The 21,882-nt window shown below is 50.8% G+C and overlaps 1 protein-coding gene across 2 annotated transcripts in view; it reads left to right on the plus strand.

Moving 5' to 3' along the window:
• Window positions 1-20,071, plus strand: part of WNT2B (wingless-type MMTV integration site family, member 2B) — a 76,518-nt gene extending 56,447 nt beyond the window's left edge. Inside the window, exons 1-5 of one of the 2 annotated variants that reach the window (XM_012644618.1) lie at window positions 6,647-7,347; window positions 13,462-13,682; window positions 14,728-15,005; window positions 15,715-15,979; window positions 19,053-20,071. In XM_012644618.1, the coding sequence (XP_012500072.1) occupies window positions 7,160-7,347; window positions 13,462-13,682; window positions 14,728-15,005; window positions 15,715-15,979; window positions 19,053-19,282 (1,182 nt within the window). In that variant the 5' untranslated portion in view covers window positions 6,647-7,159 and the 3' untranslated portion in view covers window positions 19,283-20,071. Of the gene's footprint in view, window positions 1-6,646; window positions 7,348-13,461; window positions 13,683-14,727; window positions 15,006-15,714; window positions 15,980-19,052 lie in introns of those variants that run through there. The other variant, XM_012644619.1, reaches the window with a different exon arrangement.
• Window positions 20,072-21,882: the final 1,811 nt, after the last annotated feature.

A 21,882-nucleotide genomic window follows, 5' to 3' on the forward strand; every position in this document is an offset into this window, starting at 1 on the left:
AATAAAAAGCTCTTTGGGGTTCTCGGTAATTTTTAAGAGTATAAAAGGGTCCTAAGATCAAAACTTTGAGAACCACTGCTCTAAGTGATTCCCCCCCTGACCCTGTGGTCTGGAGAGCTGTGGTCTGGGCAGAAGCAAAGGAAGCCACACACTCCAGCACTCTTGGAAACACCCACTTCGTGCCATGCGCACTCCTAAGATTTTCACCCCGTCTGAAACACTGGGGTCCCTCGGAGGTGAAGCTACTCTCCCATGCCTTTCCTGCAAACGCCACGGCGGGGCGCCCGGTCCACAGGGCGAGTCACCCACCGGAGAGCCGGGACGGGGCCGGCATCTTGGCTGAGCCCAGCGTTCTTCCCCCGCGGAGCCCGGGGCCCTGGCCCGGCCTGAGCAGCGTCGCCCTCGTTCCGCTCACTGCAGGCTCTGTTGGCACGCTCTCCTGGGCCACATCAGGCGCGCAAGTGTGGCGCCTGTGGGAAACAGCGATTCCGCAGGGGCGCCGAGGGAGCCGGCCGTCTCCCTCTCCTCACAGTCGCACCCGGTGCCCTCCAGCTCCGGTCGCTGCCGAAAGCAGGAGGAGAGCTCCCCTCCCTGGCCGGGCTGGCTGGGCCGGGCAGACCCTTTCTCTGGACGTGCAGAACGGACAGCGATAGAGAGCTGCAGCTGGAGACTGGGCTAATTGATACAATAAATTCTGTAATGGCCTCGAAAATAAGGAAGCGATTTGGCAGAGGGAATGCTTTGATCTCATCACCTAAGGGAGACTTCTCCAAACCAAACTTCACAGAAGGGCTGAAGGCCGCCAACTGGGAGTGTGAAGCCCAGGGACAGCCTGATCTCCCCCCCCATCCCCGTGTCCTCTGTGCCCTGCTTGACACTCCAGGCTTTTCAAGAAGGGATGGAAAGACCCTTCTGTGATGACTGGAGAAGAACACACACACACAGGCTATGAGTTACTAGTGGAGCAGGGGCAGGTTCTGGGCTGTTCAGGGGATGGCTGGAATGATTATGCTATGATTAGTCCGGACCTAGAGAGGCTGTAGAGAAGGAAAATGGCGGGGGTCGGGGACAGACCGTGATTATGGAAAAACTTGGCTCAAGCCTGATGATGTTTCTTGCACAGTGAGGGCTGCTAAATTGGGCTTTCCAGGCAGGAGGGGGTAACAGAGGGAGGTGAACCTCGAGTGTCCTGCCTTCTCCAAGAATCTGCACACACACACACACACACACACACACACACACACACACCCTCGCTCTCGCTGTGGGTGTCCCTGCCTGGCAGAGGCCCCAGCACAAAGAGGATTAGAGAGATGAGCTAATCTGGTTTGTATCCCAGACACGGCCCCAGAAAGGGACCTTGTCCACCCTGATGTTTAAGGGGGTGAATGAGTGAGGAATCCTCCTTTGGGGGCCTGCTGGCTGACAGTATCAGAGACCCCTCCCCACTGAAGTCCGTAGGATGCTGGAATCCTGACTTTAGGGTCAAACTTAAGAAGCAAAGAAGCAGGGGCCTTGGGGAACTATAGGATAGGCTTTGCTGCAAGAAACAAGACAGATAAAGACAGAAAGAGTCTCTCGCAGAGGGATCTAGATCTCTACCCTGCTTGTTTCACCAGTGGGGAAACTGAGGCCTAAAGTTGGAAAGCGACTTACAAAGTTGTGCAAATAGTGTATGGCTGAGTTGAAGGGAAAGAAAACTTTGGTTTTCTGATTTTTTTCTGGCCTTGTGCACTTGGCATTGTGTTGCAGAAGTTGCGAAGGGAAGGTGTGAGACAGAGGGCAAGAGAGAGAGAGAGAGACACAAAGAGAAACAAAGATACACACATCGAGGAAAACATGGAGAGGTGTGTGTGCACACACACACCCCACACAGACTGAGAGTCAGAAAAAACACGGAGAGGTAGACTGGGAGAGCGAAAGAGCAAGACAGTCATACAGACTGATACAGAAAGATGGAGAGAGACAGGGAGTGACACAGGCTGACAGGGAGATAGACAAGAGACAGGGATTCAGAAAGAGAGGGACAGACAGACATTCAGATGGCGGGGCGGGGAGTAGGCAGGAAGACTTAGATACACAGAGACAAATGAACACAGGGAGATAAACACGTAGAGAGAGAGATAGGAATGGACACAGAGTGAGAAAAACATGAGCTAGACAGAGAGACCCAGACAAATGACAAGGGGAGAGCATGAGAGAACAAGAGGCAGAGGGAACTGAGGAAGGCAGAGCGGGAAGAAGGCAGACAGTGGGCTCTGTAGATTTTTGTCCTTTGGAAGCAAATTACATTTCCAGATCATTCTGATGCCCAGGACAGGTGGTGGGGGGAGAAAGAGAGCTCAGTGTTTAGCCTATTGCTGCAGGCAGATTGGGAAAGGGGGGCCGGGGGCAAAGCAGGAACACTCCCTAGGGGAGAGGCTGGTCAGTGACCACCCAGGATCCCAGCAGCACACCCACTGGCCTCACAGAACCTGGGCCACCCGCCCAGGATGGCCGTCAGCCCGCCCACCGCCTGGCTCCAGTCTGATTACAGCCAAAGTGCTAAAAGGCTCCAGATCCCGCCCCCACTGCCCCATGCCCAGCCCCCATGGTCCCGCCTCCCCAAGCCTCCTCTCCTTCCCCTTCTCCCTTAGATCCCTCTCTTCCTTTCTTCGTGGTCCTCTGGGGAGCAGTGTGTCCCTGTTCAGCCGCTAGCTGAGAGGAAAAGGGTCCTGCCCCCTCAAGTCCCTTTTCCTGATTTGGGGCTAGATGCTCTTTCCCTCCAAAGCCTGCTTAGTCTGGCCTCTTTGAGACACGTTCCACTCCTCGCCTGGGAGCTCATAAATACCAAGCAGAGGCCGGCAGGCTGTGTACAAAGCATGGATCCCCACTCTCCCCACCTTAAAAGTCCCCGGGTTCTTCCCAAGCTCCCTTTACTTCCCCAGACACCTGCATAGGCAGCAGGGCCGGAGGTGGGGCATTAGGGACCTGTGTGAACCTGGCCCCATTTCAAATGAGACCTGCCTTGGTTTGCAAAGAAATCTCAGGCAAGGCATCTCAGGGCCCCTTGTGCAAGCAGCAGGCTCAGGAATTCCTTGACTCCCATCCAAACCTTCCCCCAGCCCCTTCTTGGCCTTTCTCTCTGCTCATTACCATCCACACCACCTCCCACCCATCAGCGGGGGGAAAAGAGAAGGTCATGGCCAAAGGGCCGAGGGAAGGGGGGCATTCTGGGGGATGGACCAGCGCAAGGCAAGAGCTGCTTACTGACACCCTGAGCTCCCCTTACTTAGCTCATCTCTTCTCCCATCCAAGGGCTAGTAAAAATCCAAAGCCATTCAGCCACTTATAGCTGAGGATAAAGGGAAAGATGAATCTTAACTCTGCACCATCAGACAGCAGAGCATGAGGTGAGCCCCCAAGGGTGAGAAGGGATCCTTCTCCTTTGGGCCCCCACTTTTGAGAGGACAGGAGGCTCTGGTGCCACCATGAGGAAGAGGGAAGACCCGACTCTGTTGGGTGGAAGTTGTCCTGCTAGAGGCCCCCGGGGGATCTGGCAACCTTCAAGGGACCTGGGATTCTTCCATCTCAGGAAGAGTCTCTGCTGAGACTGCTCACTGTGTCTATAGCATGCAGCCTTGAACCCTAGCAGAGCCTAGTGTGCCACCCTTTATTGTATCTGCAGGAAGAAGCCTTGAGATTAAGACCCTTTTGCTCCACTGTGTCATTTAAGATGCCCTGGCCAAAGTTGGGCACACAGCAGGTGCTCAATATGTGCTGACTTGACTCTTTGCAGGGCCCTCCAGACCAGACTTGACTCTCAAATCAGTTACTCCTCCCTCTGGCTTCCATAACCCGAAGTGGGAGTGGAGGACAAAATGGAAAAGCAGGTCAGGAGCTGGCTTGAGCCTCTGGCCTCGACCCCTCTGCCTGGAAGCCCCACAAAAGGCCCTTGCGTGAGGAGCTGAGCTCTGCAGTAGCGTCTAGGACCTTGAGACTGGAAGTTTATTTTGAGATGTGAAGCTCCAAAGTGGCAGATCCCAGAAAACCTCTTCTCTGGCTCCGTATTTGTTCTCTAGTTAAGTGGTTGAGTGCAGCTCTTGCAGTCAGCTGGCTCCTGCAGCCTGAGATTCCTTGTAGGGAGCTGGGGACACAGAGGGGAGGGGAAGAAGGAGCAAAGCCCCATCCTGGGTTGTCCACTCTGGGACAGAGGTGGCCTGTACACCTTGGAGAGAAACCTTGTCCCCTCACCTATTTCTCTCCTCCTCAGAGCTGCTGATGTTTCTTGGGTCCCCTTCAGCTCAGAAACATGCTTTAATAGTTGAGCATCTATGTTGTGCCAAGACACAGTCCCACTTGACTCTGAAGACAGCTGAAGCCAAAGAAGGGGCCTCAGAACTGATTTGGAGCCCATGTGGGTGAGTCCACCCAAGGTTGGGGCTGATGTGATCATCTCCAGCTCCCCGCCCCATAACCCCAGGCCCATATGTAGAAATAAACACAGGGCCAGAGTCCCACCCAGGCCTAAACACACAGGGGAGTCTGGGAGAGGCTGCTGGAGCTCCAAGACTGCTGCCCGAGGAGGGTGGGGCAGGGCTGGGAGGAGGTGAAACAGTGGTCCAAGGAAAGGGGCCCAGCCAGGAATGAGCCTGGTCTCACTCCTCTCCCACCTGCCCCTCTAAGAGAAACTCAGCGTAGAGTCTGTGCCTTTGTAAAAAATAGCAGGGCTAGCTGGAGCCCACCAGACTGAAAGAGAGAGAAACAGGAGGGAAAAGAGTCAGCTGGCTGGCGAGAAGGGATACAGATCTCTCTCTGTATTCAACTCTCTCCCACTGCCATCCAACTCCAGCCTAGCCTCCCCTTTCCGCCCCATGGGGGGGGCACCTCATCCCCTCCATGACTGGGAGTGCTCCTATTACTTATCGGAACTCCTCTCCTCCTCCCTAGCTGACTCTGCTTCTCCTCCTCCCTAGCTGACTCTGCTGCAGCTGGTCGGCCGTGCCGGCCCCTGCACACCAGCCCACACCTGCCTTTGGGTTTCTGCGCTGGCTCTTCCCTTGCTTGGGATGGTCTTCACCAAGAAGCTGCCTGGCTTGTTTCCTCACCCCCTTCAAGTCTGTGCTGAATGTCACCTTAACAAGGCCTACCCTGATCATCCTAGTTAAAATCGTGACCCATCCCTTTCACTGTGCTCTATTTTTTCCCGCTACACTTACCACTTTCTAACATACTGTTTTCCTTCTCGTGTTTACTGTTTATTGTCTGCCTTCCCCAATAGAATGTAAACTCCATGAGGGCAGAAATTGTTTTGTTTTGCTTTGTTCAATGATGTGTCTTCAGTGCCTAGCATAGTCCTAGTCCTAGCATATGGTAGGGAATAAATATTTGTTGAATTAATGAATACACTCAGCCGCTTACCAGAAAGTGGGGATAAAAGGAGTGAGAGGTGGGGAGAGAGGACAAAGGTTCCTCTGAACCTCTTTGCTGCTATCTCTGCCTCTGCTGATGTCTGCAGCCTCCCGGCAGCCAGCTGCGCCCAGTTCCCCCCCACTCCCACTCGGGCGGTATCTCTAATACCACCGCGGCCCCCCAACCCCCAACCAAGGACTGACTGTGAGTATGGGAGTGGAGGGGGGCAGTTACCAGCTCGTTGTTTACACCAGGACTATATAGTCTACATAAATCACGGTGAGGGGCGCAAAAGACACCTGCTAGACGGGAGAAATTGAGGCTGAAGAAGGGATTGGGGCCAGACCCCAGGGGAACTCTCGAAGGTGGGAAGCCCAGGATTTTAAAAAGAACTTTTACGTCTCAATAAGGGCCGTTCTGCCCACAGGGGCTCCACCTGCTAGCTTGGGAGGTGCAGGGGGTGGCAGGAGAGGGGAGTCACTTTCAGCAGACAGCAGCTCCCGGCCCCGTCCAGATTCACCTCGCTCCCGGGCGGTGCGCGGGGCGGAGGGAGGGTGGGGGAGCGGCGGGGAGGAGGAAGGCCCGAAAGGCGAAGGAGAGGAAGGCTCCAGGGTTTCCACCCTCTCAGCAGGACTCCCACCCTGGCCTCTGGTGCGGGGGAAACCGCCCAGCTGTTTCTGATTCTTCCATAGTCTCAGCCCCGCCCGAGAGGGTGGGGGACCGAGGCACAGAGGGAGAGCGGGGAGAGACAGCTCCGCAGAGCCCGGCCGTACGTGGCGGGGAGCCCCTAGGTGTGCCCCCTCCGCGTCGGCCGTCGATCCCGGTCCCTAGGCCTGGGAAAGCCCCGGGGCTGGGCCGGCGGGCGGGAGTCGTGTCTAAACGTCAGGGGGCGTGGGGAGGTGCGGCGGAACGAAGCGGCTTGGGCCCTAGATGAAAGAATCCCCTACCTGAAACCGGCTGCCCACGGCGCCCCAGTAGGCAGTGCTGAAAAGGCAGCTGACTGTCCTACAGCTCTCGGCGGCAGGATTCTACCCATTTCACAGAAGCGGAAGAATGGGAGGAGAGGACCCGAGGAATTGAGTGCCTCCTCCGTGCTCAGCTCCAGCGTCGCTGTAGGTTAAGGGACGAGGGAAAGTGTCTGCAGACTCTTTTCCCTCCGTACGCTCGGGCATCACCCACAAACGTTGGGGTTGCCGAAGAAGGGCGCTAGGACCCGGTGGCGCGGCGTCGGCAGGGTCTAGCGCTCGGGGCGCAGAAAGGCGCCGCTGCGCCCCGTCGCAACACGCGGCAGCAGGTGGGGGCCCCGCGCCGTTGCACGCGGGGGCGCGAGGGGCGGGGGCGGCCGCCACACCTAGGGCGCCGCCGAGCGCCCGCGGCCGGCGCGGGCGGATCCGCCCCAAGGGCCGCTCGTGTCCCCGGCCTCGGCCCGCCCCGCCCCGTCCAATGAGAGCCCGCGGCCGAGGGGGCTGTCCGCACACTCGGCCCGCAGCTCCGCTCCGCGCCGCAGAGCCCCTGACACCGCACTCGCTGCTCTGGCGCCGCGCCCCGGACCCCAGGCTCGCCGTGCCGTCGTCAGCTTTCGGATACCCCAGCGTGCGCCCGTCTCCGGGACCCTGCGCCCCCGGCTCCTGGACCCCAGGTGACCGTCGGTCCCTAGCCGCCGGCAAACCCCATGGCCGCCCAGGGGGGTGAGGTAGGAGCAGCCTGAGTACCACCAGACGGTTCCCCGTCCACGCCCCTGCGGGCTGCACGGCCAGAGTCGTGGGGAGCTATGCTGAGGCCGGGTGGTGCGAAGGAGGCTGCGCAGCTCCCCCCTCGGCGCACCCGCGCCCCTGTCCCCGAGCCCGAGCCCAGACCCGCGGCTCCCGACGGCTCCCGGGCTTCGGTCCGTCTAGGTCTTGCCTGCTTTCTGCTGCTGCTGCTGCTGACGCTGCCGGCCCGCGTAGACACGTCCTGGTGGTGAGTGTGGCTCTCAGATGGGGGCGTGGGGGGGCGATGAGGCGCTGGGTAGGAGAGGCTGGCCGGAGGCGCCTGGAGGGGATGTATAACCCAGCGCAGGCTGCTCAGGGGACCAGGCTGTCACTTAGACGCAGTTAGAGACAATCTGGGCGGGACCGTCACTGAAGTATCGGGGTGACAGGTGAGTGGGGCAGGAAGGTAAGGTGTCGCGTTTTACTCACCTGGTGAGGAGGGCGCTGGGCGTTTGGAACAGGATGCCCAGTGGTTGAGGCTCCCTAGATCCCCAAATGCTATTCCCCCTCTATTTCCGCTCAAGCTCTTTAGAGTAGAAACTGCCTTCCGAGTTTTTCTCAGGGTGAGTTCAAGGAACCAATAGTCCTTTGGGGGTCTGCAGTAGCTGTTCTGCAGGACCCCTGACTTCGCCTAAGGTCACCCCCTGAGAAGGGGGCAGCCGGCAAGGGCTTCTCACTAGTCTACACTCCCTGGTGATGCAGGAAGACTTTGGTGAGGCAGCAGCACCCAGAGTGAGGTTTAGAAATGGAATTGAGGCACAGACTACCCCATTAACTCCCACAATTAAAACAAACAAAACACTTGGGTTTGCATAATCTAGGCATTTGTCTCCAGCCTCCGCAGTTGAGGATGTCACTTGGAACCTTTATGTCTCCCTCCTTCTTCCTTCTTTTTCTTCCCCAGATGACCCCACCTCCCATCTCTCCCCTCCAAGTGCCAGAAGGTTTTGGAGTCCTAAGGTACTGAGACCCTCTCCTCAGATTTCTTGCAGGCCTTAGACTCCAGACAGTTCACAAGAAGGCAGATGAGGCAAAAAAAAAAGGCATTAAAAATCCACCCGACATCTGTTGTCTGTTCTTTTGAGAATCCCCTCAACCCACCCACCCTACCCCTAAGTGTTCCACCAGTGCTGGATGGCAGCTCTCCTCACCTTCTCTCAGGAGGAGCTGCCCTCCCTCCTCCCCCACCTTGGTGGGGAGGGCAAGGGGGAGGGTTGGACTGAGAAAAGACTCAGTCTTCTCTTTCCTCTTTGTCCCCCAATCAAACTGGCCTCTTGGACTGGGCCATTGCCCCTCTTTACCATACAGTGCCCCCTGCCTTTCCTTACTCTGTTCCTCCTCCTGTGCAACCCCTCCTCGCTGCAAGTGTGGTCTTTTCTCCCCTTGGAATCTTGGCTGGAAGGCTGAGGGGCAGCTTGCTGAGGGGCCAGCCAGCTTGGGCTGCAGATTCCTATCATTTCAAGATGCGTCTCTCTTCATCCCCAGCCCCCACCCCGTTTTCCTGTTTCAGAAAAATCTCTCTTTTGGATCTTTTTTTTTTTTTTTTTTAATCTCTGCAATGTTGGGGAAGGCAAGGAGGGGGTTTCTGGATGAGGGAGCAGGGAGGCCTATATCTTACATCTGGCTTGAAACATTCCTTTAGAAAGGGAAAGGAAGAAGGGGGATGAGGAGAAAAGCCTTTCAAAGTTCAGCGTGAGATCAAAGCTACCCTTTTTACCTTCATGGGCTTGGTTTTGCTGGGGACTTGTGTCTTCAGGGACCCTGATTAGAGAGCATGAAGTGACCACTGTCCATCTTTATCTGGCCCAGATGGCAATTTGCTTTTAGGTACTCTTCATTGCTTTCTTACTAGTTTGGGATGTAGTCTTAGGGACCAACTGGTGTTGGTGAGGAAGTGTCACTCTGGTAATTTCAGCATCCTGGTAGTGGCTCCTAAAAACCCAAGTGGAGTTCTTCCTAGTCCCTGTTTTGTTTTGTTTTTGTGACAGGGTCTTGCTCTGTCACCTGGGTTAGAGTACAGCATCGTCATCACAGCTCACAGCAACCTCAAACTCCTGGGCTCAAGCTATCCTCCTGCCTCAGCCTCCTGAGTAGCTAGGACTACAAGTGCAAACCACCATGCTGGGCTAATTTTTCTATCTTTTGTAGAGACAGGGTCTTGCTCTTGCTCAGGCTGGTCTCAAACTTCTGGCCTCAAGCGATCCTCCTGCCTCAGCCTCCCAAGGTGCTAGGACTATAGACATGAGCCTCTGTGCCCAACCTCTAGTCCCCGTTTTGTACCCTTCACTGCTCGTTCTCCCCTTTCCTTTCTCCCTCTGTTATCCTCCTCTCATGTGGTTCATATTAAACATTTTGGAAAAACTTCGAAGTGAAAGAGCTGGGAAGAGAGGCGGGTGACACACAGAGGGACTTAGCAGCCCCTATAAAATAGAGGAAGGCAGCAACAAGGCCAGGATGGACAGTAGGTACAGAGGTTATTTTAGCCTCCTTGACCCACACCTGTCATAGCTGTAGGCCCAGATGCCTGCCTCAGTGGTCATCACTTCGGGGATAAGGTGAAAAGCCGCCTTCTAAAGGCAGGTCAGGCCCCCAAAGTGTAATCCTTTAAGCAAAAAACCAGCAAGACTGATATTCTGTACAACCCTTGGAAGAGATGCCTGTTGACTCTGTGTGTGTCCGTGTTCCATTCTGGAGCAGAAGGCCATCATTATTATCAGGTAACAGTCAGATCTTTCTGATAGATTCTTCCCCTTACTCTCAACCGCTCCCTCCCCTTCTCTCTACCTTTAGCTGGAGGAGGAAACAGGTGGTCTCTTCTACGACAAACAGAACAAGAAAGACAGGGGGCTCCTGTCATATGCTTTCCTGTTCCATTTTGCATTCTGCAAGGGGTTGTTTGTAGGGAATCACAAAAGCAGGACTGGGTGCCTGGGCTCACAAAGGGAGATAAACGTGGGAGAGTGGTGTCATGATGTTAGCATTACTGTTACCGACAACAGTTGCCATTTAACGAGCCCTTGCTAAGCTCCAGGCACTGTGGCCAAGCACCTTGTGAGTATCATCCTCGTCAATCCAAAATAATCCAGTGAGGTAGGTTCTATTATTATCCTCACTTCACAAATGAAAGTGAGAACTGGGACAGGAGTGGTAGGAAAGTGGCTCAAGTTCACACCAATTTTGGGGCCAGATTGGTCCACTCCTCGGTAAGCACCATGTGCCTCTCTTGCCTCCGGAATGAAAATGGGCTTGGACTTTGGAGTCAGATGACCTCGGTTCATCCTGGTTCTCCTCTGACTAACCCTGATGGACAGAGCTGGGTACTGTCACTTAATCTCCCTGAACCTCAGTTTCTTCACCTACAGAATGGAGATATCTCTCTCATGGGATTTTTGTACAGAAAAATGTTTTGCAAACTGTGAAGTTCTGTACAAATGTTGTGGTATTAAGAGCATATTCAAGGGGGCTAAGAGTTTTATCTCTGTGTTCAAAGTGCTATATGTGGTGGACTGAACCCACCACACTAGGGGCTGTACATAAAAGGAGGAGGATCCCTGGCCTCGTTAAAAATACACAAACATAAAACATCTGCAAATAGGCTGGCAATGTCGACAAGGAGTAAAGATATGATTGAAATTCAGTTTATGGCTGGCTAGGGGGACAAAGGAGTTGGGGATAAACCAGAGAAGTTAGGTGTTTGTTCAACAAATAGTTATTGAATACCTACTATGTGCCAGACGCTGTTCTCAGGACTGGGATATTGACATGAACAAACAGACAAAAATCCTCCCTTCGTGGAGCAGTGCATCGAAATCATAGGAGGAAACGAAGATGTGACTCAGTAGGCCTGGGGTGGTGCCTGAGGTTCTGCATTTCTAACAACTCCCGGGGTAAGGCAGATACTGTTGTTCTGGGGACCACACTGAATAGCAAGAGGTTAGAGTAGGGTGTGAGTCACTTTGTCAAAGGAAGGGATGTGAGTTGATCAAAAGCAGGTGAAGAGAAGCATTCTGGGGCAGGAGGTTGGGAAGGAAGTGAAGAGCTTCTGGAAGGGAAAACAAATCTAGAGAGTCAGGGGCATCTGGCACCCTCTGCCAGACCATGAGTTAGGAGATGCCTTAAACATCTTCATGTCCCTAACATCTGAGCTCAGTGCTTGGCACATGGTAGGCATTTTGCAGACATGTACTGAACTAAGAGGGAGATGGGGGTCAGCCTCCCACATTGACCACAGGGGCCCACTACTAACAGCAGGCAAACACCACCCTCTGTAGAGTTTTGAAGCAGTTACTTAGTAGGGTAAGGATGGTAGTAGAGAAAATTAATTATCTTCCTAACTTAGATACTGAACGTACGTTCCCATGCTCAATGAGGATGTAACAAAAAGGACCTATGTGGGCTGTTGCAGAATGGATTTAAGTCAGACCACAGGAAGGACTTTTTGCCAGAGTTTGGCCTGCCCCACTCCAGACTGTTTCATGAGGGTTGGATTATTGGTCTCCCATTCCCATCCAACCCCCGCCCCCCAAGCCCCAGTAAAAAAACAAACACCCATTGCCTAGAGCAGTACTCTGGAGCTGAACTGGGGAAGCAGAACCGTGGTGAGACAGGGAGGAGCTCCAACTCCAACCATCTAGATTCTCCAAACAAAGCACCACAGCAGTGGGTGTAACTCGGGGCTGTGCGTCAGGCAGCCCTTTCCGGCCTGGCCCAGCCTGGGGTGTTTATTTTGTTTGTTCCTGGAAGCTGCTGCCCTGATGGACAGTGCTGGGGACGCTGATTCCATGGGATTTGTTAGCAGAGGGCCGGCCCTCTCAACCCTCCCCCGGGACAGATGGGCCCCATCAGTCCTGCTGAGTTCCCAAAGAGGCAAGCATCAGCCCTCCTTGCGTTTGTTTGAGTTGGTGTCACCAGTGATCCAGTCTGTGGGTGAGGGCTGCTGTGGGAATGCAGTGTATGTCTGTAGGGGGCAGAGGGGGGCACAGAGCCCAGGGCAGTTTAACTTTTCTCCCCCCTCCACCAGCTTTCCCTCCCTTCTCCTTAACCACTTCTAGGCCCATTTTGGGGCTGTTCCCATTCCCAAACCACAGGCTCATTCATAGCTCAAACCAAATCTTTTCTGTCTGCAGCAGCAACTGCCCTCCAGGGCCCCCACCTGTTCAGAGAAGGGGAGAGAGGGCATCCCTTCGATGTGTTTTGGACAGGAGAATAGAGAATGCCGAGGCAAATCAAGGAAGGTGCTGAGGGGTTAGAGAGAGAACGGGAATGAGAAGCGAAGCTGGGCTGATGAGCTGGAGGAAGTAGGTGAATGGGTCAGATCTCATTTGGTGGCCTCTTAGGGAGAAAAGGGTAATACTCTCTTGTTTTCTCTCTGAAATGTTCTTCCTGAGGCTTGTGGTAGAGTACAGGCTAAGAGTATTTGCATGAAGAGAAAATACTGCCTTGGGAAACTTGAGAATGACTCTAGCAACACACCTATCCTTCAGTAGCCCATCTCAGTTGATCTTATAATTGTTCATATTGGGCAGACTGGGGATGGGAGAAAGGGGAGAGTCACCCTATTACTTTAATTTGGACTTTGGCTTCCCATTCCAAACAGCCCTCTGCCCATGCAGATCCATCCAGGACATCTTGCCTTATAGGTTGCAGAAGATGATTTTTTAAAAAAGATTCATTAGTTAAGAAAGGCCCGGGGGCCTGAAAATAAAGGCATGGGGAGCAAAGTGGGAGTGGGGTCTTTCTCCTCAGATCTCAAAATTGGGAATGAAGATTTTTTAGCTACATGGGTCTGACTAGAGCTGTAAACATTACTCAGAATTGCCCACTGTGTCTCTTCCCGCCAGCCCCTCTCTGTCTCCCAGTCTCCCTGCCACCAAACCACGTCTTCATGGACCAGTCATGCAGGATATGCCTCTCACACGTAGGTGTAAGAGTGTTGTCTCAGACCCTTGCTTTGTTAGTTTATCTTTCCACGAGGCTCTTAGTGTTTATTAAATAAACAGGCAATGGGTTTGTGTGACATGCCCACAGCTTCTTTGTATGTGACACATGCCTGGCCTGTGTTCTGGGAGCATGTGTCACTTTGGCCTTTGGCTGGGGAACTGATGATGATGTGAGAACACGCAATTACTCTCTTTGCAACTGCATAACTATTTCTTCAGAGCTTGTGGGGAATGGTTCCACCCACCAGCTTTAGGGAATGTGGGTTGGGGAGAGGGGAGGGAATCTCTCCAAGGTTTGGACGACAAACTTCCCCCTTCTTTATTCACCTCTTGATGCAGAAAAAGGGCTAGGACGCTCTGACAGGGCCATCTCCACCTTGCAGGTACATTGGGGCACTGGGTGCCCGAGTGATCTGTGACAATATCCCTGGTTTGGTGAGCCGGCAGCGGCAGCTGTGCCAGCGTTACCCAGACATCATGCGTTCGGTGGGCGAGGGTGCTCGAGAATGGATCCGAGAGTGTCAGCACCAGTTCCGCCACCACCGCTGGAACTGCACCACGCTGGACCGGGACCACACTGTCTTTGGCCGCGTCATGCTCAGAAGTAGGGGCTTCTTCCACCCTGCCCCAGCTCCTTCCCTTTCTGTGCTTGGGGTGGTGAGGAGGATGGGTAGGCAAGATCTCCCTCCCACCCCCCTGAAACACACGCTCTGCTTCATAATCAGAGAAACAACTGTGGGCCAAGGATACAACTGGGAACAGACCCTCAGTACCTTAGATTTGAAGGCAGGGGCTCCTGTAAATTCCAGTGCTCTGGGACTATAGGACAACGGTAAAGCATTCTCTTTATCCCTCCTTTTCCCTGCCCAACCCCCAATCCCCAGCTTGGGGGGGTCTTCTACATACTATAAAGCTGAGGTCTAGGAATAGATCCTCTGTTCTTACTACCACCATCACTATTGTCACCTCAACCCTCCCAACACTACAGTAATGGGAACAAGAGATAAACAGAAAGGTGATATGTAAATATTTGGAGACTCAGTGGCTTGGCCCCAGCTCAGCAAAGAAACTAAACAAAGCTAGAAGTAAACTAGGAAAAAGGCAATGAGACGGGAATCTGGAGGTGTCAGGCATATAGGGGTGATAATTCATCAGTACCCGGGAGCAGAGAGGAAAGGAGAGCAGGCAGGGAAGGTGGCTTGCCTCTCCAAACAGGCTGACCCCTGGCCTGGGGTCTCCATTGTGTGGGAACTGTCCAGCAGGGTGGGCCTGAAGAGGCCTGGGATGTGGACTAAGACAGGCTTAGCTCAGCCAGTTCTGGCACTCAGTGGGAGGGGATGCTTCACCATAAAACTTTTCAATGGATGGACACAGGGAATTTGGAAGGAAACAAGAGTACAGGTCAGCCAAAGAGGCCAGATGTACAAAGGAGTAGATAGAGAGTTGAAGGCTAAGTAAGGGGAAGAGGTCAGATACTCTGGGGGATGCTCTCGGAAGGGAAGGGGGTATGGAATAAATGGGGTGTAGGAAGTAGCTCTGGGAAAGAAAGGTGAGGAGAGGAAGTTTCAGAGTCAGAGCTTATGTGGGCTGAAGAAGGGGACAGACATGGGCCTCTTTCCTGAAACATACCTGTGCCTTTCTTTCTCTAGGTAGCCGGGAAGCAGCATTTGTATATGCCATCTCATCAGCAGGGGTGGTACATGCTATCACTCGTGCCTGCAGCCAGGGTGAACTGAGTGTGTGCAGCTGTGACCCCTACACCCGTGGCCGACATCATGACCAACGTGGGGACTTTGACTGGGGTGGCTGCAGTGACAACATCCACTATGGTGTCCGTTTTGCCAAGGCCTTTGTGGATGCCAAGGAGAAGAGGCTTAAGGATGCCCGGGCCCTCATGAACTTACATAACAACCGCTGTGGTCGCACGGTCAGTATTCATGTCTGTGTATGTATATTCATATTTGCTGGGGGTGACCAGTATGTGACCATGGACTGAATGTGACGGTGGAAGAGCTGAAGGCTTCTGGGTCACTTCCAAAAGCCCTAACATCCTGGACAGGAGTGCTACATGCAAGGGAGCTTGGGAATGCCTAGGTTCAACCAGGTGCATAAAGAATCTTCACACAGGTGGAAAGTTGGAAAAGGTGGAGAAAAGAAGGAAAGTAACTTTTTAAGAAGGAAAAGAACTGCCTTCATAAAGACTGAGAGAATAAGAGCTTATTCTAGTCAGTTTACTGGTCTTTGAACACCTTTTATGGGCCTAGTAGTGTGCTGGAAAATGGCACACTAGAAAAGTAGAAGGCGTGATACCTGGCACTCTAAAACCTGTGAAAACTAGATGATGTGCGAGCATACTGTAATCACAGAAAACAGAAAGAATCCTTTGGCTTTAAAGTCCGATGGACTATATAGAAAGGAAAGCACTGTTGGTCGAGGAAAATTTCCTGGAAGAAGATGTTCTTGAACTTGATCAGGAAGAATGGGTGGGATCTGATGTGGGAGAGAGACCAAGGCTCAACCAGCCAGTCAGGGCCAAGGCCAGGAGATCTGAGAGCACTCGTGTTTTTGGCCCTACGCATGACTAAAAAGTACCATGACCAGCTGTCTCTTCCTTACCTGCCTTCCCCCTCCCCCAGGCTGTACGGCGGTTTCTAAAACTGGAGTGCAAGTGCCATGGCGTGAGTGGTTCCTGTACTCTGCGCACCTGCTGGCGTGCACTCTCAGACTTCCGCCGCACAGGTGATTATCTGCGGCGGCGCTATGATGGGGCTGTACAGGTGACGGCCACTCAAGATGGTGCCAACTTCACAGCAGCTCGCCAAGGCTATCGCCGTGCCACCCGGACTGATCTTGTCTACTTTGACAACTCCCCAGACTACTGCGTCTTGGACAAGGCTGCAGGTGAGTCAGGAAGGCAGGCAAGGACATGGAGTCCCAGTTCTACTGCAGGCATCCCCTGGTTAATCAAGGTCTGTTTGGTCTCAGGAGTTAGGGCAGGGGATGCTGTGGGAGGAGTCAGTTTTCTCCCCATGTGAAAACCTGGTCATGAGATGGCTGACTTATCCCTCAGTCCACCAAGCCCAATGTTGCCCAAGTGGAGAGGAGGTCATTCATCTCCTTCAGGCCTGAGGTCAGGTATTGCTCCTTTGCATCCCCAGCATTTGGGATACAGTAGGCACTACTCAGTGAATGTTTAAATTAGTCACTTGTTTTCAGTTCCAAGCAATATGTGGAGTTCTTGAAGCATAAGATACAGCCCTAAGCTTCTGGATCTTTACAGTCTAGCTAAAGAAATAAGATACAGTGGGTAGACGGATGCAACTATAAAGAGAAATGACTAGAGAAATTAATAAAAGTTTATTTGTAAAAATAAATAAATAAATAAATAAATAAATAAAAAAGTTTATTTGTAAATGTAGAATTTAAGCTACTCCTTGAAGTATGGGGAGTATCTGGATAGCTAGAGAGAAGAGCAGGAAGATATTCTCTGAGCACAGAGTGGTAGGTGAGAAAGTACATGACCTGTTCCAGGGAAGAGAACCCATCAATCTGACTGAGTAAATGTTTCTGGTAGGGAGAGCAAAGCTAGAAAGATGTCTTTGAAAGGCTTTGTCCAGTGTGCTGCTACTGAATTGGGAAAGAAAGGAAAGAGGAGATACCTACAAAAGTCAGTTAAAGCAACAACTAGTTGGTAGCAAATGGTTGGATGAAAGCAGCAAATGGTTGTTTTTGATCTATTCTAGATATTTGTGGTGGAATTCTTGGGGATGCTGGAAGGTAATATGCTATTTCCCCAAGGGACTGGAAGTTATCATCATGGCTTATATTTCTGGTTGAGATAGGTTAAACCAGGAACAACATGCAATGCAACAGAACTGTTCTCAGCCTGTTTACTGTCATGGGGCTCCCAAGCTCTTTTCTATAGACTCAACAGTCAGGACTTGGTTAAGGTGGAGCCAAAAACCCTAGCTGTCTTCAGTGTTGTTTCTTTTCACCTTTCCCTGTTGTTCCTGGAGAGTCAAGTGGCTCAGAGCAAAACTGGCACAGAAACAGGGTGGGGCTCTACCCAAGTAACAGAGAAAGTAGTTTGTATACTTTGTCGAGTACTAGAAGAAAAAAAGTTGAAGAGCCCTTCTGAGTCTCCTAGTGATTTCCTGCCAGTAGGTATATTTTCTTCCTCCATGGTCTAATTCAGAGGGTTACTCCCTGGATGCCTAGAAATAATTTCATAATATCTGAAGTGTAAGCCTACACTACCATACCATGTACAATCTGGGTAAGGATCTTAGGAATTAGGAGAAAGGATGTCATATGTGTGTTGGTTTTTCTCAGAGGCATAAAATTAGGTCTCATAAGACCCAAAGTGAGGCCTAGAATTCAAAGAACATAAGTCATCCAAGAAGGGAGTATGGAGCCAGGAATTCCCTCCAAAGCAGTTCGGTCCAACTGAACTTTTTGTGATATAGAAACATTCCCATATCTCTCTTGTCCAATACGGTAGCAACTCGCCACATGTGATTACTGAGTACTTGAAATATAGCTATATAGTGCAACCAAGGAACTAAAATTTTTAGTTTCTTTAATTTTAATTAATTTATATATATATAAAAAAATCACATGTGGCTGCCTAGTAGCTGCTACACTAGACAGTACAGCTCCAGAATGTAAAAGGGGTTTTGGTGCACAAGAGAAGGACTTAACCCAGTCCTTGGAGTAAGGAAAATAATATATATAGATCTAGTCAGCCCACACTCTAGAGCAGTGGTCTCCTAACATTTTGGATTGTATACTCCTATCACTAAAAAAAAGTTTGCGTATGTACCTCCATTATATGTATATTTACTTATAAGTTATAGCTATGTCCCTGATAATATGTATACTATAAAACATATACATAAAATACATATTTTAAATTGATAAGAAAACAAATATAGAAGTTCTAGCATTTTCATTCCATATCCCAGTAAAATGTGGAGACTACTGCTGTAGAAATCAGTTAACCTATTATCCTTCTTTAACCCCATGCTAGTCACTTCCCATCTCTGCATCCTTATTAATAAGGGAAAGGGCTGGAGTAGATACACTCTAGGATCCAACCTATCCACAAAAGTCTATTGATTTTATGATCTGTTGGCAGGATCTCTTTTGCTGAAATAGTCAGAATGAAGTCCTAAGCATTTCCTATGCAAGGGGGAAATACCACCCCTACCCTCAAGAGTCCCCACTGTAAGGGGATAATTTAAGGGGTATTCCTTAGGAATTCCTGAGGGATATGCCTGCAGCCAGTCATGCTAATCAGTTCACCTCCTCAGTTGAGCAGATTATAGATATAATAATTCACTAAGTTAGATGTTATTATTATATCCATTTTCATATGAGAAAACTGAGGCCCATTTTCATATGAGAAACTTAGTTAATATCTCCTTTTGGCAAAATCACACAATTAAGAAATGCCAGAACTGGGATTTGAATCCAGACAATCTGACATCAGGGCCCATGCTTTTAATGGCCATGCTATACTACTTCCCTGTATAATACAACTTAATAAAAACTAAGGACCAAAATACTAACAAATGGTAGCAGGATTAGAATTGTAGCAAGACTTCTTAGAAGAGATAAATTACAGGCTAAGGTTTTTTTTTCTTCACTTTTTAATATGAAAAATTTCAAACATAAAGTAGAAACCTGCCTTTAACAATATGAACATTTTAAGGTTAGATTTTGGAGAGGATATAGAGATGATATTGGCAGGGAGGGAACTGCAGATGAAGTCAGTGGCCTTTGGGGAGCCTTCATGGTGGGAAGAAATAAGCCTGGTGCAGAGGGGGCTGAGAAGATAATCATTTTGGCTAGTAGGTGTATTTTCAGAAAAAGGGATACTTTATGGCTTCCTTCTGAGAATGTGGGTAAGGGTGCCAAGAGCAGCTCAAGTAAGAGGTAACTTGGTTCTCACTCCCTCTCTTCCCCAACCCAGGTTCCCTAGGCACTGCAGGCCGTGTCTGCAGCAAGACATCAAAAGGAACAGATGGTTGTGAAATCATGTGCTGTGGCCGAGGGTACGACACAACTCGAGTCACCCGTGTCACGCAGTGTGAGTGCAAATTCCACTGGTGCTGTGCTGTGCGTTGCAAGGAGTGCAGAAACACTGTGGACGTCCACACTTGCAAGGCCCCCAAGAAGGCAGAGTGGCTGGACCAGACCTGAACACATAGATACCTCACTTATCCCTCCACTTCAAGACTCCCAACTCAAAAGCACAAGATCCTTGCATGCACACCTGCCTCCACCCTCAATCCTGGGCTGCTACAGCTTCTATTTAAGGACTTGGAGAATAATCCAGAGGGACCATGGTGTCCTGACTAGTTCCTTAGCCCTGGGAAGGAGTTGACAGGGATATGAGAAACTGAACAGCTCCCTGATTTCCTCCTCTGGAGGTATGAATGGAGAGAAGAGGTAGGGGTTCTTCAGAGTGATATGAGTTGCACTAAAGTACCTAGTTGAGGCTCATTTTTCCTTTCCCTTGCACTGGCTTCCTGACACTTCTTGGGTGTGCAAGAGGAAGGGTACCTGAAGAGAGCTTCTTTCTTCTTCCTACCTGGCTGAGGTTGGATGGGACAGAGATGAAACTGCACGTCCCTTCCTTAGAGTCAGTTTGAGCAGATTGCCTGGTACCCCAAAAGAAAAACGTAGGCGACAATATTCCTTTATTATTGAGAGCCTGAGATTGCTAGACAAGAGTTAGCCAAAGTAGACAAGGTTCCATTCACATGCTCCTATGTTTATAAACTGCTGTGTTTTGTAGGGGGAAAAATCATATAACTATACAAACACACATTCGTTCATTCTCTCCCCCTACCTCCTTTCCAACCTATATCAGACAGTGTTGCCTCTTTCGCTCACTTGCTGCCCATTGAAACTGAGATGTTATGCAGTGGTTCCCATGCCTAACAGATCATTAGAACAACACCCTGGAACATTCCTGGGAGAGAGTAAATTAATAAGTCTAGCTAGGCCTTGGGATCTTTTCCCCCATGTGTTATTCTGGAGGTTAGCCAGGTTTGGGAAACACTGAGTACAAGATAGGCAACTCATGGAGGGTGGGTGAGGGTAAGCAGGCCTGTTCTCAAGGGCCCACATGAGGCACCAGTGTATAGTAGGCAGGTGGGGATCTCTGGCTTTAGTAATTCTTCAGAAGAGGACCCCAGCCTTTGCAGCTGAGAGCAGGAGCCACTGGCTGCAGTAGAAGGATAGCCGCGGCTAGGCCAAGCGGTAGACGGCTTAGAAGGCGGCCTCCCCACTTACTCAACAGAGCTTTAGTGACTCTCCAAGTCCTGGGGATTATTATTGTTCACTCTACATTTGGCTTACATAGGGAGGGTTCCTTCTGTGCTAGTACCTGTTATCTAACTAGGTATGTAGTAGTGGAGTCTCCAGAGATAGCAGATAGTAAGCTGGAGGGTAGGACATGAAGTCCCAAAAACCTTGATGTCCTATTTTTATGTGACTTGGACAGTGATTATCTCTTGGCTGTTGATATTTTAAAGTAGCAGAATGGTGTAGAAATTTGCAGTTATGATAGACCTGGCTTAAAATCAATCATAGCTGTGCTGCTTGTTTTTGATATTTTGGAGCAAGATATCTAAATTCTTCGAGCCTCTATTTTCTCATCTGTAAAATGATGACATATACCTATCTCAGATACTGAGTTTTAATTATGCCCCAAACTCCAGCCAACAGATACTCTTCACCAAAGTCTGACTATCCTAGCCCATTATGACTTCTCTAGGAACCTTCAATTTAGGACTATAAAGTATTGACAGGCTGTAGATTAAGGGGCCTACATAAGCAATTCTGGATGTAAGCCCCCTTTCATTTCCCAAGTTCCTCTCCAATGTCCCTTGGGTCCTCATATGTTTGTGAAGCAGCTTCACTCTGCACAGGCAGCAGGAGGTTGGGGGAGCCATAGCTCTGGGCCACGGGAGCAGATTTATTTGGATGATAGGACTAATATTTGTGTAACCTGCTGAGACCTGTGTGGGAGAGTCTAGGGTGGTTTTTCTTTTGGTGAGGGGATTTGCTCCGGTTTCACAACCATTAACACAAAACATGAGCTAGTCAGGGCCCTTGTGGTCTGCGGTGTAGGGGATGCCTGTGGAGAAATGAGACTGAGTGAGTCAGACCAGGGGAATGTCTTCCTTGCAGAGTGGGGTCAACTGGTTAACTGATGAGCCAAAGGTAGGATTAGGGAGGGGGGAATGGGAGGGGAAAAGAAGAGCTTCTGACATCTTGAGCTGGGATTAAGAGGAGGAAAGCATTGGGGTAGTGGGGAGGTAAGGGGGTCATGGTCAGTCTGCACTCAAGAATAGGGTTGAATGCATTTACAAAAGGGTGCTGCCTTGTATGCCGGGTTGCTGGGAAGAGCCTCAGGTCCCCACCAGCCCCGGCTCTCACAAGAACATCCAGGTTACCACATAAGTGATGGCATAAGCCTTCCATGGGAAATCAACCCAAGTTAAATCTACCTGTGCCCTATTATCTATTCTTTGGTTTTTGGTTCTCACCCTGTGGAAGGAAGTGGGCTTCTTCTGGCATCTCATACTGCTCTATGCTTTTCCCTGGGCTCCAACTGTAGCTCATAAAATGCAAGTCTTACAATTGCCTATAAATGGTTAAAAGCAATCCGTCCAGAGAGTGAGAAGTTTGAAAATTGAGGTAGATAAGCAAGAGAAAGGATGTCCATTTGAGTCCCACTACAGAGGCTATGTGGCCCCAAGAAGGAATCATGGCCAAGCAGTTAATTTTTC

The sequence above is a fragment of the Propithecus coquereli genome, unplaced genomic scaffold (assembly GCF_000956105.1).
Source record: "Propithecus coquereli isolate 6110/MARCELLA unplaced genomic scaffold, Pcoq_1.0 Scaffold215, whole genome shotgun sequence".
Taxonomy (NCBI): Eukaryota; Metazoa; Chordata; class Mammalia; order Primates; family Indriidae; genus Propithecus; species Propithecus coquereli.